At 36.9% G+C, this 19,310-nt stretch overlaps 1 protein-coding gene across 2 annotated transcripts in view; it reads right to left on the minus strand.

Moving 5' to 3' along the window:
* LOC150081523 (DDB1- and CUL4-associated factor 6-like) overlaps positions 1-19,310 on the minus strand; it is a 328,354-nt gene that overhangs the window by 218,730 nt on the left and 90,314 nt on the right. For both annotated transcript variants that reach the window (XM_090380016.1, XM_090380015.1), the window contains exon 7: positions 1,266-1,426. In XM_090380016.1, the coding sequence (XP_090236142.1) occupies positions 1,266-1,426 (161 nt within the window). The remainder of the gene's footprint in view (positions 1-1,265; positions 1,427-19,310) is intronic.

Genomic DNA, 19,310 nt, shown 5'->3' on the forward strand with positions numbered 1-19,310 from the left:
CAGATGAGGTAATTGTCGGGTGGCCCTAATATGACAGTTTTTTTTTTGTTTGTTTTTTTTTTTACTGCTGACATAATAAAATTGCACATAATATTCATCAACATATATAGGGAATAATAATTCCAGCATGCATACGAGGTACAGTGGTTTAAAGAGCTGTTTTCAGATTTTCGAATATTGACATTTGGAAGAAATAATGTTTAAAAGAAACAAACAAATTTGCTTAATTCAAGCAAGAAAAAAGGGACATGAACAGTTTCAGCACTAAGGAGATAACATTTATAGAATTATTGGCTTTGCCTGCTTAGGATCTCAAATCCGCCCTACCATAGAATATTGTTCCTGCATCTGGAGCATTGCCCCCCCCCATAACCTCTCTCAGATCTCTAGACTCCATTCAAAAGAGGGCAGTTAGATTAATTAATGACTCATATCTTACAAAAGTCTCCCCACGCTCTGTCTCTCACAGACATTCTGCTTCTGCTGCATGCCTTTTCTATAGATACTCCATGGGCACTGTTCTGAATTGGCTTCTATAATTTCCCCCCCTCTCTCTTCCAAACCAGTCCAAACATGCTGCAATCCACTTACTGTCCAACTTCAAACTCACAGAACCAACTTTTCTCCTTCCTCATTTATTCCTTCAACTTCTGTTTTCTGGGACAACCTCCCTTCACATGTATTTTCTGAACATTATAATCTACAGAAATTGAAGTCTAACGTCACTAAGTATATTCTTTCATTTTGTCAGCCTTTAACTCATGCACGGTACTAAATACCATAGGTTGTAATACCTTTCATATTTGGGATTTTCATAAAAAATAAAAGTTAGTAATACAATAACATGTAGCTGTAAACACACTTTAATTCCACATATTACCACAGAAGTCTCCAAGGCAGGATTACATAATATATAGGCGCCTCTGTAGCCAGGTGGGCAGGAGCAACAGTGCGTAGCACACGCTTCTTGATTAGACTGGGTTTCATGCCCATGACCACCAAATATGGAGGATGCAGAAAGGTCAGGGAATGACCACCGCATATTCCCAATATGGCCTTAGTTGCTAATGCTCCTAAAAACCAAATAACAATAACAACAACAACGTAACATATATCTTGGTTAGTATTCCAATTTCAAATAGATTGTAAAGGAAAGCCATTAAATGTCGTCCCTCTACACAGAAAGTGTATTTTTATTCATCATTAATTCACCTCCATAAACCATGACCTTCACCAAATTAGAAGAAAAAAAGTTTTGTACCTACCTTCACTTCAAACAAATAAATATAATCAGAAGAATAGCTGACCAAAACCTCTTTACCATCAGGACTATAGCTCAAAGACGTGATGCGGTGACTATGCCCATCAAATTCTGGAACTGTAAAATGAGCAACCATTGCCTGAACTCCACTGCCAACATAGTTACCTTAAAAAACAAAAGCATACATGGTTGATCTTTTATTAATGGATTACAATACTTATTACATGTAATTTTTAATTTTTTAATGAAAAATTCAAATTATCAAATGTTGTTTTTCTGATTTCATTAGCATTTTCAGCCAAAAAAAAAAAAAAAAAAACTCAACATAAAATATAAACATGAACTCATCAGGTGCTTCCATGTGCACAAAAAATTAGATCGGGGACTTAAGGGATTCTATTAACCTACCAAGTAATGTGCACCTGATTCAGATTCTGGAACAGCGCAATCAAATGCAAAATGCTCTAGTTCAAACAGGATTTAGTATTTGGAGATTCCACTGTCAGAAAAATGGATAACATTTTTTGCAATAAGGAGAGGTGAACTACAACTAGGGTGTATCTGCTAAGATCAACAATTAATGATGTCAAGAAAAGTTTGTCAGATTTCAAGGAGGTAAAGAGAGAGCATTATTATTCATGTGGGAACTAATGATATTAAGCACACTGAAACTGATTTTCTGTTGGAAAAATATGAGAGCATACTGAAAAAATGTTACATGTTAGGTCAGAAAGTGTATCTATCTGCAATTTTTCCCCATATAATATGAGGGACTATAGGTTGAAAGCCTTTTGAATTAACTTGACTTGAGGGACTCTGAAAAGCTTAGGGAAGGAAATTTTTATCAGCATGGCCCACACTTGTAGGTAGAAGGAGCCTATTTTGTAGAGACAGGAATACACTTGAACAAAAGTGGTGCACGAGTTTTTGCCATTCATCATTTGTAATACAGATACTCATTTATCTGATAATGTGAGCCAAAGTAATGCTTTCTTGTTCATTATCACAACAGATAAGGCTGCCATCTGTCTTCATTTTCCTTTTTTTTAAATTTTTTTACATACTATGGATCATCCAGAAGGAATTTCTAAAATTTTAAAAATGTCTGGAATTTTGGTACTTAAAATTTGAAAATCTCTTGGTCCTTTGGTCCTTACCATTGGAAAAATTTGCAAGAAGCACACTAATCAGGGTGCCTCCATAGCCAGGTGGGCAGGAATGGCAGTGCATAGCACACGCTTCTTGATTAGACTGGGGTTTGAGCCCGTAACCACCAAATACGGAGGATGCGAAAAGGTCAGGGAATGACCACTGCACATCCTCGGAGCCAATATGGCCTTAGTTGCTAATGCTCCTAAAAACCAAATAACAACAACACACTAATCGACACTTTCAAAATCTCCATGATTTCTGTGTTGTAAACACAGAAATCATGGAAATGTGAAGACATTGGGAGTTTGAATACTGTTTTACCTTCTTAGTGAATAGACAATCCAAAATAAATGTAAATTTTGTGTCTCACTATTTATGATTACCTGCAATTCATTCTAATTAAGTGAATTTATTCTAAATTGAAAACACAATTTCATGTATTTTCAAGGGATGTTACTTTTTTTTTTCTTCTTTCAGCAGTTTGAGTAAAATAAGAATTTCATATATTCAAGCTACAATTGGTTTTATTTATTTATGAGTAAGCATTGGTTTTATAATATTTTAATGAAACAATACTGTTTTTCTAAAGCTGCAGTTGTTTCCAAATCACTTTCTAATTTTAAATGTTTAAGTAGATTTTTACAAATTTCACACATTTATTCTTTCTGATGAATGTAATTGTCTTTAAATTTTTAACTGATAAAGTAATCAGCCTAATATTTCAGGAAGCCCCATTATGCCAAAAAGTAAGTGCAAGTGTGCAGATGATTTGACGGAGTAATAAATACAGTGTTTTTTTTTAAAGAACAGAACAGATGAGCAGGCACAATGCATTGTTTGCAGTCAAGGAAGCTACATCTAGGTTGCCAATAAAGGTTCAGTGATTTTGACATCCACATGAATTTAAAGAAATATTAAATGTGAGAAATCTTCTAGCAAGATGACTGACTTTTTGATAAATATCCCTAAAAGGCTTCGTGTAAGTGTTTCTGTTGCTGAAGGTACCATACAGTGGTACATCACCAGAGACAGAGCACATCACCACCACCACCACCATCACTCAATGTCCTGTTTATCAGATTATTGAAGTTGATATGTTCTGATTCTGAAATTGCTAAAAATTATCTTGTGCAAAAACAAAAACTGAATCCATAGTTAACTCTGTCCTAGCAGTCCATTCTGTTAAGGAAGTTAAATCTCTGCAGAATGTAGAGTTTTTTGGAGTTTCTACAGATGCTAGTAATCATGGGTCTCTAAAAATTTTCTCCATTCTTGTCCATTAATTTGACTAGAGAAATGGTTATTGTTATTTTGAATTTCAGGAGCATTAGCAACTAAGGCCATATTGCTCCGGGGATATGGGTGGTCATTCCCTGACCTTTCCGCATCCTCCATATTTGGTGGTCACGGGCTCGAACCCCGGTCTAATCAGACTAGAGAAATGGTTAAGTTAATAGAGTTAGACAGCAAGCCAGATGTGACAGCAGCTACTCTTTCTGGCTATATTTTTGAAACATTGTTGAAAAGTTGCCTGGATAAGAAATATGTTCCATTTGTTGGGGATAAGCATAACACATTTTGGGGGGGGGGGGGGTTGCAGATATAATAGAAATAACATACCCTGTACTGCCATTTTATTAGGCACACCTACCTAGTAGCATGTTGAGCCTCCTTTGGCCTTTAAAACAGCCTGAATTCGCCTAGGCATGGATTGAACAAGATGCTGAAAATGCTGTGCAGGAATGGAGTACCATGCAGACATGCGTGTGTCATGCAGTACCATGCAGACATGAGTGTGTCATGCAGTTCCTTGAGATTCGACAGAGGTGTAGGCCTGCAGCGAACAGCCCTTTCCAGCTCACCCCAAAGATATTCAATAGAATTGAGATCTGCGACTGAGCAGGCCACTGCAGCAGAGAAAAGCCATTGTTATGTTCCTGGAACCATTCCATAGTGATTCGGGCTTTGTGCATCGATGCATTATCCTGCTGGAAGTATCTGACTGAGGATAAACTGTCAACATGACGGATGCACTTGGTCAGCAACGATGTTTAGGTATGATGTGGCATTCAGACGTGAATCTATGGGTATCAATGGACCCAACATGTGCCAAGAAAACATTCCTCACACCATAACACTGCCCCCACCACCTTGCACAGTAGTCATCAGACACGACGGGTCCATGAATTCATGTTGGTTTCGCCAAATTCTGAGCCTTCCATCAACATGATGCACCAGGAACTTCAACTCATCAGACCAAGTAACTGTTTTCTAATCCTCAATAGTCCAGTGCTGGTGTTGCTGTGCCCACAGGTGTGCTCTCTTGTTCTTCATTGATAACAAAGGTACGCGATATGGCCGTCGGCTGTTCTAATCCATTAGCGACAAAGAATGACTAGTGGTCCATTGCGATATTTTGTTCTGCACACCAAGGTTATATTCTGACGTGATGTGCGACATTGTGGCCCGTCTGCTTGCTTGCACAATTCCAGCCATCCTCCGCTGACCTCTCTCATCAACAAGCGATTTTCTTCAACAGGAGTACCGTTGAGAGGATGTTTTCTGTTTATTGCACCATTCTCAATACACCCTTGAAACTGTGGTGCATGAAAAGTTCAGAACTGCCATTTCAGAGATGCTTTGTCCAGCACGTCTTGCACCTACTACCATGCCATGTTCGAAGTCCATTAGATCACTCCTTTTCCCCATTCTTGTGCTACAGTTTGTACACTTAATTGATACTAGAAAGGTTGTTCTGCTGCATTTATATCCACAACTGTGGTCATGAGACTTGCAACGTGGCGGGACAAACCATTTGTGTGCACAGCAGGGGTGTACCTAATAAAGTGGCAGCACAGTGTATTCTCTAAATTGCAAAAAATTATTGGGATGATCATTAATAGAAGTGGGTTGCCATGCCCACATTCTGCATAACTGTACAGAATAACTGTAGATAGTGACTCCACTGTTTTGAATATTTTCAATTATTTCAGTATCTACACTGTACATATTGAAAATTTAATTAGATAGTATGAATCAGGCTGTAATACTCAATATGGTCTACGTTGATAATAATATTAGTAAAATAATAAGAGGAGTTTACCTCAATATAGTACATAGAACACTTCCATATGATACCCTCCAGAAATTAAAATTTCATTCCACAGTCGTGATCAAAGGAATTTTCATTCCTGTGATCACGACATACAGTCGAAAAGCGTTGTCAGCTTCAGGAAGGAAAATCGTTTTGAATATTTTCATTAGATTCTTTTAATTGCGTTAATTTGATTTTTAATTGTTTTAAACTGATTTGAATTGTGTTAAATTGATTATTTAATTATTTATATTTTACTCTAATGTACCAGTAAGTTGCCGATTTTTTCGTTGTTTCCGTTTTAATTTCTGGAGGGTATCATATGGAAGTGTTCTACGTACTATATTGAGGTAAACTCCTCTTATTATTTTACTAATTGAAAATTTAAAGAAATTCTGCAAATTTACAGCGATTAATTATAAAAAGCTTCTGTATCATATCAGAACATGCTGGCTTTCATTATTACCTGCTATTGAAAGCATTATAAGTATTTTTCAAGCCTTAAAATCATTCTTTTTGTCCCAAGAAAATCCTCCCAAGATTTTAAAACTTTTCTTTGTCAAACAGTATAGCCAGTCTTTAACTCACATATAAGCAAAATTGAAAGAAATGACAATTCTTTAAGAGGTTACTGAAGCTCTTGTCTCTATAAGGGATATTCTGTCAAAAAGAAGTAAACACCAATTCATTTTCCTCAGAGTTAAGGAAATGCAGGAGAAGAGGCAAGCAGAGAGATATCCAGAGAAATGTGAAGTTTTCCAAAGAAATATCCACAGAACAAAGAAAGTTCCTCAGTGACTGAAACCACTGAGGAAGTTTCTTCATTCAGGCAGATGTCATTAAGGGAGCCATTTTGAGTGGGATAGCATGCATTCTACAATTATGGTTGATTCCCACTTTTGGACAAAGCACAGTCCGGTTAGGGTCAGATCACGATCCATTCAAATATCACAGAGGAGATTTTCTATAGAAATCATATACAACTGTAAGTTCACATTCACACTACCAATTATGGTAAAAGTCATATGCTGGTCACATGACTACAGTCTTTCTTTGAAAGAATACTTGAGCAGGCCATGATTTGCGTGTTGTGTCGAAACCAAAAGCAGTAAATTTTTTTTTTACATTAAACACTTCTTGTTGAGCATTACCAGCTTGCTTTGGCAGAGCATTTAATATACCATCTTGTTCATTAGACAATAAATCTCCATAAATTGTGTTTGTGTAAAGTTGCAAACACACAAAAAATTATGTAGGATACACGTGGTTAAAATTATCTATTCAACATATCTACATTTTGCATTTATTTTTCTAAACCTTTGAGTCAAAATCCCAAAGGTGTTTTCAACACCCCACCTAGATGACATTGATGATAAAAATTGTTTTTTCAATATTACACACAGCTTGGGATACAGGATAAGGTCTCAAAAGGTTTATTTTAAGTGGGCATGCTGAGTCTCCTAAAATCACATAAGGTGCTACAATATTTGTGCTAGGTAATTCTTCATTTTCAGGGTTTTCTAATCTAAAGTTCTGTTCTTAAGATCTCTTCCTAGCCTTGAATTTGCAAAAATGCACGTCACTATTTTTTCCATAGTAGACTATATCTACAGATATAATTTGCATCTACTAAAGCCAGCAATAACAGATTTTTTTGTAGTTAATTAGAACTGCTGTTTCCAGGTGCTAATATCTCAATGTTTCCTGTCTAATGCATCCAAGAAGTTGTGAAAATTCCAAATAAACCAAAACCTGAATGCAATTTCTTCCCAGTCCTCCTGAGGTATTGGAATGCATAAAAATGCTCTAAACAATAACTAAATGTGATAATTTGAAAAGAACTGCCAGTGGCAAGAAACCTAAAAAGAAAATTAATACTTTACAATTAAAACTGAATTAAAGGTAAAATTAAATTTAAATTTATATTAACTTAAAATTAATTAATAATGAAATTAATAATCAGTGTCTTACATCACTTATTATTTAAGTGACATATAAAAACTTCTCTTATACAAAACTTGTTTTAATGAATATTAAATACAGTAATAATATGTGTGATCATTTGCAGATCCGGTGACGGGGAAACAACACTGGGAATCACTTCGTTCTCAGTGTCACAAGATTCATCATACGAGAAAAACCAAAGCAACAGAAAGTAAGTGGAAGTTTGAGGACCAGCTTTATTTTCTTCAGCCTCATATTATTATTTTTATTATTATTATTAGCCATATGGTATAAGGAAGCTTGAGACTTATGCTGCACCAGCCAAAAAAAAAATTTCTGAGTTACCCTGAGGGGGGGGGGAGAGAGAGAGAGAGAGAGAGCATTAGAAATAGAAGGGAATCCCCAAGAAAGAGAAGAATGATGTTATCTGGCTCAGGACCCTGGGTGTGCTAAGCCCGTACTCAACCCAAGATCCTGAGCCATGAAACATAAAGAACGTTTAAATTCTTTAAATATAGTTGCCAATGATACAAATCTGTCAGAAGACAAGGAGGAAACACCTGAAGAAGAAAATATTACTGTTTAATGTTATGTTTGTAGTGACCAACTCAAAATTCAGTTATGATGGAAACAAAACTAACCACTATTGTTGAAAAAAATTGAAAACTTGACCAAAAATAAATAAAAAGTCACCAGCTACAGGAGAAACAGCCAAAAGTATGCCAACAAAGTGCTTTCTTGAGGAAGAGAAAAAAACAAATTAGAATAAACAATTTCAATCAGAATAAATAAAGTTTGCCTTTTGCCAGCGTGTGGTTGATTGCTGGAACAAACTTCCATCTGTCATACAAGTTGATAGCTTAAATAAATTCAAGGCAGAACAAGACAAACATTTGGAGCGAGTGGATGGGTGAAATTAGATTTGGGGTTTTTTTTTTTTTTTTTGGTTTTTTTTGGATGACGCTATATAAGCTTGCTTTCTTGCATCATGTGCCTTTACTAATGCTAATGTTAATTAGATCCACATTTATCTGAGTGAAAGTAATGCTTGCACTCGCCTCATAAATTCTTGTCTGTTACCACAACAGCCGATGTTGATAAAATGTTCTGAGGGTAGTAATGTTTCAAATGAGAAGGAAGATAAAGCTTGGGATACAAACCTAAATAACTTCAAGGGATGTGCCAGGGTAGTAAACTATAGAAGATTACTTAGTCTCAACTGAGTCTACAGTAATATCAGGAGTGTTGTCAATAAAATGGCTGAATTTGAACTTCCAGTTGGGACAACTAATGCTGATATAATAGGGCTAACAGAAACGTGGTACCACCTGGAAATTGGTGATGATGAGTTCCACTACAGTACGTGTAATGTATTTAGGAAAGATTTGAAAATACAGTAAACCCCCGCTATTCGCGGTATCTGTATTCGAGGTCGCTGATTTAATATAAAATGAAACCTAAAAAAATGTGAATTTTAAAGTGCCGTGAACATTTTCTGCCATAAAAAAACATGGGCGTGGCTAAAATTATCTTTCCCGGTCAAAACAGCTCTCAGTTGGTGGGGGAGAGAGGGGTGACAAAATCGCAAGCATGGATATTTCTCACTAATCCTTATTCAGTATGTGTTATGCGCTTGTCATGGAAGGTTTTAATTTATATGCTTATAAATTGAATAAATTTATCAATTTATAAATTGACATGCTTACAAAAGTGATAAATCTACCGTTTTGCAGTGTAAAACAGACTTTTTTTGAGTGTGTTAAGGGATAAAAGTGACCTTATTGTGGACACGTTCTTTCTAACCCGTACAAAAATATGGCTAAGAATAACAGGGGAAATGTGAAAAGATCAAAGAAGGTGATGACATCAGCGAATAAAATTGAGTTATTAGATAAAATTTCTAATGGTAAAAGTGTCTCCTCAGTGGCAAAACATTATAAAATCAATGAATCAACGGTACGATCAATCAAGAAATCGGAAGAAAAAATCCGCCGTAGTGTCCATGAAAACTCGCTAATTGCTTCAAAAATTTGCTCTGTAACTCATGATGTTAAATTAGAAAAAATGGAAAAGGCTTTAAATCTGTGGATAGAAGACCGAACTCAAAATAAAATTCCGTTAAGTTCACTCATCATTCGTGAAAAGGCAAAACTCCTTTATCAACACTTTAGCGAAACTGGTGATAGCAATGGCGAGATAAGTTTTTTAGCTAGCAAAGGCGCTGGATTGAAAGATTTGTTTGAAATTTCTAATAAATATTACATTTAATATTAAATTGTTTCTTATTTCCATTTCGATGCCATATGCTTGCATTTCACTATGTACATAATCATATTATGAAGATACATATAATACATACATAGACAAAATTTTAGACTAGTTTTTCTTATATATTTCATACTTTGGAATGGAACCCCTTTATTACTATGGGAGCCATAACTCAGTATTCGTGTTTTCGGTATTCGCGGCTTTTCTCAGAAACGTAACCCCCGCGAATAGTGGGGTTTACTGTATTACAAAATAAATATCTTATTTTGTAATATTTTCTCCAGATGATTATAAGCAACAGTTTCTGAAAGTTAATATTTTCTGTTATAAATATTAAAGATGATACCTGAATTTTTATATATTTGGTATTTACTATTTAATAAGTTTGTTTGAAAATTATCCATTAATATTACATTATCATTAATATTATATATAATTAATATTATATAATATATTAAAGTATATATACCTCTATGTAAAATTTAGAGGTATATATACCTCACACAGGTAACATTTTACGGAGTAAGACAAATCTTTTCTACTTAAAAAACACACCTGTTAAAACGCACTGCTTTAAATCTAAATCTAATCTAATCAGGAAAAGACCTATGTAATTATTTACCTGTGCATTTGTAGTGCACGGCATTCTCAAGGTCGAATAAAATCATGGTAAAATCCAGAACAGTGTACACCCTCTAACATGGTGGCAAGCAAAACAGTGGGAAAGCAGTGATTGGCAGATGCCACTGCTTTCCCGGCCCACTGTCCTCCTAGGTTGATATGCCTAGGGTGTTTTTCCCCACATTTTCCACTCTTTTTAAATCGGGAACTCGTTTTTCCATTTTAAAACAGTGGGATGGAGGGATAAACACTCTACCTAAGCTAAGCCCTCCCCTCCTCAATGACACAAAACAATCAGAAAAAGGAGGTGCCTTCACCTGTCAATTATCACCATCTTCCTAGCTTTCATCGAAGTATCTGCCAGTGTATACTGGACTTCAGCCAATATCACTATGTAATTATTTACCTGCATTTACATAGGTCACTTATGAAAAGGCCATTTGCTTCAGGTTCCATAATACATGAGGAATATTGTTGCATCCGAAAGAGCAGGACTAACATATTTTACTGAAATATTTACAAACTATACAAATATTTAAAATATTTACAAAATACTAAACCACAGTATTTACAAATATACAATATTCATTAATATGCAAAAAAATGTTACAATGGAACATCAAATGTTAGACAGTGAATCATGTGTACGAGGTTGGAGGCAGTTGTCAATAATTAATTACATTTGTAGTGAGGTAAATCGCCCTCTTCTCCAATTGGCTCGAATAAATATCACGAGAAGGAAAACTTTTTTAATGTATAGATAGATACACTGGTGTGAAAAACTTAAGGACCAGTCAGGTTTTCACCTGTAGCTTCTCATAGGAGTGGCCTGGATATGGAAAAAGCCTACCAAAGGAACCTCGTGAGGTACAGAAATGATGAAGGAAACAACACCGACACAACAACAACGGAAACAAAATGGTACAGAGGGACTTTATTCAAAAATGGCAACATACCACTGGCTGCAATGATACAGATGCATCACTGCCAAAGATGGAACAAAGGGAAGAGGTGGTCTTTAGTAGGAGATATGGCCATCCCTAATGTCGATACAGGCTTTGCACTGCCTGTCCATACTTAGAACAATGTTGTTGATAAGTTCTTGTGGTAACATCATCCATTCCTCTGTCAGCGCCATCTTCAGCTGGTGAACGTTTTCTGGTGGTGTGGATGTGCCGCTAGGTGTCTCCCCAGAGCATCCCGTATGTGTTCGATGAGATTTAGATCGGCAGAACGGGCAGGCCAATCCATACGAACAATGTCCTCACTTTCCAAAAGCATATCAACAGCTGCAGTGCGATGGGGTGTGGCATTATCATCCATAAACACGAACTCGGGGGCCAATGGCACCTCAGAACAGACGCACATGGGGAAGGATTACCTCAGTACAGTAGCATGCACCAGTTACAGTATCACCTTCCAGTATCTGGAGTTGTGTACATCCATCCAAGATAACACCTTCCCAAACGAGAACACCTTGACTGCCACATTGATCCCTTTCAGTGATGTTTGTGGGGTGATACCATGTACCAACCTCTTGCCAGATTAGCTGATGTTATTTGGTTTTTACGAGCATTAGCAACTAAGGCCATGTTGCTCCAGGGATATGCGGTGGTCATTCCCTGACCTTTCCGCATCCTCCGTATTTGGCGGTCACGGGCTCAAACCCCAGTCTAATCAAGAAGCATGTGCTATGCAGTGCTGCTCCTGCCCACCTGACTACGGAGGTGCCTCCAGATTAGCTGATGTCCAGAATCGCTGCTGAGACTGAATCTACCTCATCAGTAAGGAATACCTTACCCCACTGCGCTGCTGTCCAGTCCTTGCATTCGATGCACCACTGTAAAAGGCATCTCCAATGGCCAGGTGTTAAAAGGACACAGCGTATTGGCCGTCTGGCAAACAGTCCACCTTTGTGGAGTCGCCTGACCACAGTAACCCGTGATATCCTGCATCCTGTGCAGCTGGTTTGCAATGGATCCTGCTGTCTGGTGTCGGTCCCTCTTGGCCTGTAGGAGTATATAGGGATCATCATCATTGGGCGTTGTTTTTTGTGGACGCCGACCACTGGTCCTTTGAACAGCTGTACCTGTCATTCCGAAGGCCAACCATGCAGGTGAAACAATGTTATGGGCGATACCGAACTCTGCAGCCACACTCCTCATGCTTCGACCTTCCTTGAGCCTTTCAATTATTCGGACCCGCATAAAGTCATCCAGATGTTGTCAACTGGCCATTTCGTTGTCTGTAGCACTGTATGAAACCAATCGAACATCTATAACAATCGTGCTCACCATTCAGTAATTTACACATGACTGCTGAACTGCTGCTTTTATCTGTTTATGTGAGCCCTCTCATCACGATTCAAATTTTTGCACGTGCACCAGCTTTCTACTGAATGGCCACAGTTATGCAAATCACCACAAGCTGTTTCGGTTGATTCTGTGGCTACCTTTAGAAATAGTGTTGGTCCTTAAGTTTTGCACACCAGTGTATTACCTTAGACAAACTGCAATTTTTTCAACATGTGAAATAGCTTCATGGAAAGTTGCATTTTCATTCTGTATATTGCCTTCAATTTTCTGAATTATTGAAATTCATTATTGGATATATGGAATAAGGGAAAAATTTGGTTTCATCATCTATTAGTTCTCGATATAATGTGAAGTACTTCCTCTCTTCTTTTCGCTTTTTCGACATTTGCTGCACCCAGAAATGCCTTCTCTTAATTTTGAAATTTTCATCTTTTTGTCTTCCTCATTCAAGTGGAAGTCAAAAACATTTTTCTTCTTCGCTTGCACAAACAATGTTTGTGGTATACCTCTACAACAAGACTGATGGAAAGCCACTGAACAACTGAACAGCGTGAATGTTCACCAAAATCTTGTGACCATGACTGGACCATGACCAGATCATGCTTTGACCAAAAGTGGAATCAACTTTTAGGTACCTTCATACAAAAGAATTGTATGAAACGTTTGATCGATTTTTCAATTTAAAAAAATTTGTAGCAGAAATTAGGGATATTGAAGGTTCTGTACCTTCTAAGTTAGGATGGGCTACTTATTTCAGCCAATGTACCAGTCATGAGTTGTTTTCAGAGTTCTTAATAATTGCTCAATTTTTCTTTTCTATACCAACACACAATGCATTTATTGAAAGACTATTTTCAATGATGGAAATGCAATGGTCTAAGGAGAGAAACTCTCTTACTGGAATCAATTAAGGGGCTTCTGCTAACAAAATTCAATTTCCAAGATATGCCAAGTAGAGATTTCCATTCGTATTTAACCAACAAGCCAGAATTACTGAGAAAAATTGCATCAGTATAAAAATATATAAGAAATGTAGAGAATGTAAAATAATGCAGGCTGTGAAAAATATAAGTATTTTTGTTTTCCTGTCCATGCCATACCATATATATTAATTTTCTTGTGAGAATATAATTTTTTGCAGGTTTAAGACAGTTAAGCAATCCACATAAGACTGGTAAGAATGAATCCTGTTAATTTAAGATATTCAATTAAAATATAGTTAACATATTATTAATTTGTCAGTGACCATAAAATTTTTCTTGGAGATTATCATAATAAACTGTTGGCAAAGCCAAATGACATTTCTAAAAGACCATAAGAGAATATAAGGTGAGTTACGGTGTCAGAGGGAAAGGCATCCTAAAAAGTGCTCATTTTTCTGCTGAAAGGTCCTCATTTTCTGGTTTATAGAGGTAACAGCCCTAGCAACAGCAAATATTGGCAAGATGTTCTGAGAGTAGCAAATTTTGAATCAGTGGGAAGCTAATGCCTAGGAAACAGTCTTAAATAACTTCAAGAGTTGTGTTAGGGCTATACAAGAACACTTAGGTTTTAACTATGTTTACACTAATGTCAAAAGTGCAATTAATAAAATGAATGAATTCGAACTCCCTGTTAGGACAACTAACGCTGGCATAACAAGGCTAACAGTAACATAGTGAATCTTGAAATGGGGATGATCAGTTTCATTATAGTATGACAATGCACTTAGCAAGGAGAAAGAAAATAGAAGGGGTGGTAGAATTATGCTTCTTATCAAAAGCAGTTTGAATGGAACAAATGCTTTCACAGATTCAGATATTATGCATAAAAGTATAGAATCTGTGTGCTGAGAGTTAGATGGAAGCAAAGAATCTATGACCAGAAAACTGAGGATTATAACAAAAGCCTACTATTGGCAAATAGAAAGGGCAAGCAAGTGTGAATGTTTTATTATAGGAGCAAATGGAAGGGAAACTCACCATGGAGAACAAAATTTTTAAATAAACTGGATAACTGTTATTTGCATGTTAGGGCAAATACTAGGGGCAAGAATATTCTATATCTGATCATCACACAAAAACCAGGTAACATCATAGGGCTGACAGTTCACAAACCAGTAGCAGGGAGTGATCACAGACTTTTAAGTTGGATGAGCAGGAGAAACATTGCAGTTGTTAAAGGCAAATAAATGTTTTAATTTCAGGAAAAGAGATTATAACAGCTTAAGGTGCCATGGCCTCTATCAACAGGGAAAATAGCACACTGAGCACAAAAACATTATAATTATGATATAGCTTTAAAAAAGAAAGAAAACATACATAGAAAACAGAAGCCTTGAAAGCATATATTGGACCATTAATTGGAGCAGTGTGGCATTGGAGGCAAATTGCTGCTATGGATAAAGGGATGGTTGAATGGGAGAAGACAGAGTGGTAATCAATGGACACTGCTCTTCGTGGACTAATGTTATTAGTGGAGTCCACCAGGGTTCAGTGTCGGGTCCATTGTTGTTTTCTGTATTCCTCAATGATATTGATGATGGTATATCAGGCTTAATGTCCAAGTTTGCAGATGATACAAAGGCCAGCAGGGCTGTTAATGACAGTAAGCTGCTGCAACAGAATCTAGAAAAGTTGAGCAGATGTGCTGAGAGGTGGCAATTGAAGTTTAATACTGACAAATGTAAAGTACTGCATATGGGAAGCAGTAACCCCAGAGTAACATATCAACTGTGTGGTACTACACTGACAGTGGTAGAGAGTGAAAAGGACCTGGGGTAATTGTGCAGACAGATATGAAGTTTTCTGAGCAGTGCAGATGGTCTGCAAGAGTAGCTCATGGTGTCTTGTCAATGATATACAGGAATTTTTCTAGCAGGGATAAGGAAGTGATTATCCCCTTGTATAAGGCAATGGTCAGGCCACACTTTGAGTACTGTATACAGGTCTAGAAGCCTCATTTTATATTCATTTTAAGAAGGATGTAGAGCTGTTGGAACGAGTACAGAGAAAGACAACAGGCTTAGTGAATGGAACAAAGGGTTGCTCTTACGAAGAAAGGTTTAAGATTTGCAAATTACAGTGTCTGGAGACTAAGCGCCTGCAAGGTGATCTGATTGAGGTGTATAAAGCCTTGAATGGTTTGAGCATGCTCAGTGCTGATGGGATTCTTCCTCTTGCTCAGAATAATTACCTGAGAGGGCATAAATTCAAATTGAGGAAAGACAGTTGTAGGATAGATGTGCAGAAGTTTGCCTTTAGTCAGTGGGCGTTTGATTGCTGGAACAAACTTCCATCTGTCATTATAGAAGTTGATAGCTTAAACAGATTCAAGGCAGAACTAGACAAAAATTTGGAGCGAGTGGATGGGTGAAATGAGAAGGGTCTGTGTTTTTCTTTTCTTTTCTTTTTTTTTTTTTGGCTGATGCTATATAAGCTTGCTTTCTTGCATCATGTGCCCTGATAATGCTAAATATCATTCAGAAAACACAGATAAATGAATAGTGAGCTAGCTGGCCTAATAGAGCAAAAAAAATGGCATGAGAGAATCACAGAGTGATGAAAAGTATTGAAGCCTATAGCAGAAAAAATGCTGATTTGTAAAAGTACCACAGAAGGGTTGGTTGGCAAAGGCAAATTATGAGAAATTGCTGGCTATGAGAGTAAAGAATGGGAAGAAAAGGAATTTTTCAAGTATGTGAATACTAGAGAGAAGAATGAATCAGATCGTATCCTTGTGTAATGGGTGTGAGAAATTCTTAACACAGCTGATATTGTGGATGAACTGAACAGGTACTTTGAATAGATATTTACAGAAGAAAGGCCTGGTGTATGGGTTAGTGCAATTGCATCATTTTTATATGTAGCAACTACCCAAAGTAGGTAAATGGCATCGTTTTAATTATATCTCATATTGTGAAAACCTTCACAACAAGTTGCCATGATATCGCACTACCTCGAATAAGTAACGCTTCACCAATGTTGAACACTATTGTTACTTATTCTCGGTGGCCATGATGACCATTTGTTTCACCTTTGATTTTTGCTGATGACATTTAGAGAAGGAAAATGGATGCTTCCATGTCTCATCAATGCATTCTAAAAACTTTTCACCTTCATGTTATGAGTAACTGTACTGTAGTTTCTTCTTGCTTTGCTCATTGTTTATCTGACAGCAAATGTGGGGCCCATTAGGTGGCAGCCCTTAATTTTTTTTTAAATCTCAGTTAAAATTCAGTGAATAGATAATTTTGGTATTCCAAATTCTTTGGCTATTTCTTCACAGGTCATATCTCTATCTTCTACCAAAATGGTGGTAATAATGACAGTCAATGTGTTAAGGTGTTGTCCATAGTTTTCTTGGTCTACCCGAGTGTTGCTTGTCTTCAACGCTGTATGCCTTGACGAAACATTTGAGACCTATGTGAAATCATGCTATGATCTACTGTTGATTCACCACTTCTTTCATGATGTCAAAGTTTGATCATGTGAAATTTTGATAAAATATCTTTGATCTCAAACTGTAATCTGACCTGAAACAATAGCACCATCCATTTTTAAAAGCCTCTAAACAAAGATTCAATGCAGGAATCTACATTGAATCATTTCAAGCTCACTAATGTTGAGGTTGAACTTCAAATTATTATCTTGTTAAATGTCAGTCACACAGGCTTATGGGGTGAGGAGCATGTGTGCAGTGTGCATAGTTTTGAGATAACCCTTGTAGACTTATGTTTTTGTATGTGGACTTGTGGGAGGGAGAGGTGCTGTAATTATATTTACATTTTTCAAGGTTATTTCAAACAATGTGAATGTGTCTAAATTGTCTTGAAATTTTCTTTTGTATATGCTACCATATCTATTTTTGCTTCTAACTTAACATACACAACAGCATCATTTGCTATCAGCACCAAAAATAAATTTGAAAGTCAAGGGAGGAGGTCATATCTGTTGGCCATTGTTGTCTGATTAGGGTTTTAAAAAGGCACCAGGGATGGATGGATCTATCCAATTATATTAAGGAATGCAGCAAAAGGGATAAGTAACCATTATGAGAGTATCGTTGGATTCAGGATAGGATCCTGTTGATTGGAGATGTGTGAAAGTATCCCCAGTTCACAATGGGGGATCAGTTGGTAAAATTAGTAATTACAGACCTGTAAGCATAAGTTCTTTTCCAGGGAAAATAATGGTTTCACTGGTTAAAGAAGTAATGCAGGACCAGGAATGCAGTTATATGCAGTCACAGCACAAATTTGTTAAGGGGTGATCTTGTCTGACCAATCTGATTGGATACTGTGATTAAGTAACAAAGGAACATTATGTAAAAAAAGAATTTTGACATCATATACTTAGATTTCATTGAAGCTTTTTACACTGTTTCACATAAAACTCTGCTGTACAAATTGGAGCAGTATGGCATTAGGGGCATGTTACTGCTATAGATAAAGGGATGGTTAAGTGGGAGAAGACAAAGAGTGGTTATCAATGGACACCGCTGTTATTGGAACACTGTTTCAATATTTATTAATGATATTGATAAAGGCATGGCAAGGTGACCAATTGGGAGAGTGGTTAATGACAAAAATGGAGTATTCTAAGATCCAGAAAAATTAGATAGGTGTGCTGAGAAGTTATTACTGCATATGAGTAGCAGTAATCCCAGAATAACATACCAACTGTGTGGTACCATACTAGGATAGTGGAGAATGAAAAAGATTGAAGGGGGGCAATTGTGTAGCCAGGTGTGAAGTCCTACGAGCAGTGTAGATGGGCTGCTAGGACAGCTTGTGGTTTTGTCAGTGATATAAGGAATTTTCCAACAGGGACAAGGATGTGATTAGTCCATTTTATAAGGCAGTGGCATTGTATTAGTCCAGTGGCATTCTATTAATACAAAGCAGGTAAATGGCATTGTTTTTATTATATCTCCCATGTAGCTTGAGGTCTTTGCCCAAGAAAGCTTTTAATCTAAATTATTGTACACCATCAGGCATCTCTCATATTGTGGAATTATAATTCATAACTGAGTTGTCATGTTTGCAACACCAGAGCACCTGCCTACCCACTGAAGATAGGCCAAAAAGCCTTGAAATAGGTACCTACCCTCCCACCAAAGAGGGGCTAATAAGCTCTGAAACGGTCACCAGTGGAGCCTGATGCTGCCCAGTGGTTCCAAGAATAGGTAACAACAGTCTTCCCTATTGGGGAAGCATTGCCTATTCAACAAGTTTATGAGTGGTGTGAGTTGAAGAAGTTACTGTCCCTTTCATTCTTCTACACCATTTCTTTTCTTCTTCCTCTCCTACTATTACTCTCCTCTACTTTTTTGCTTTCTAAGTCTAATATGAGGGCATTAATGGCAGTGATCACTGTGCTATTTGTAAGGTCAGCAACTGAAAATACTATGCAACAATTCTTCGTCAGAAGCAATGTTAAACACTGTGGCTGCCATGCTGCTGAAACCTTATAGTCTTGATATATAAGTAATTGTGATTAAAATCAATTCTCCAATCTCAAGGAATTCCATTGTGCAAACAAAGATTTCTGTCTTAAGCACTGATGCAGTTGTGACCCAAAACAACAGACAGCTTAACTTCAGAACACAGTTAACACATTTGCTGCCTTTATACATACAAGTATCAACAAGAACTAGAAGTGAAGTGCCATTATGC

Source organism: Mastigoproctus giganteus, chromosome 8 (assembly GCF_048544385.1).
Source record: "Mastigoproctus giganteus isolate SK-2022 chromosome 8, ASM4854438v1, whole genome shotgun sequence".
NCBI classification, from domain to species: Eukaryota; Metazoa; Arthropoda; class Arachnida; order Uropygi; family Thelyphonidae; genus Mastigoproctus; species Mastigoproctus giganteus.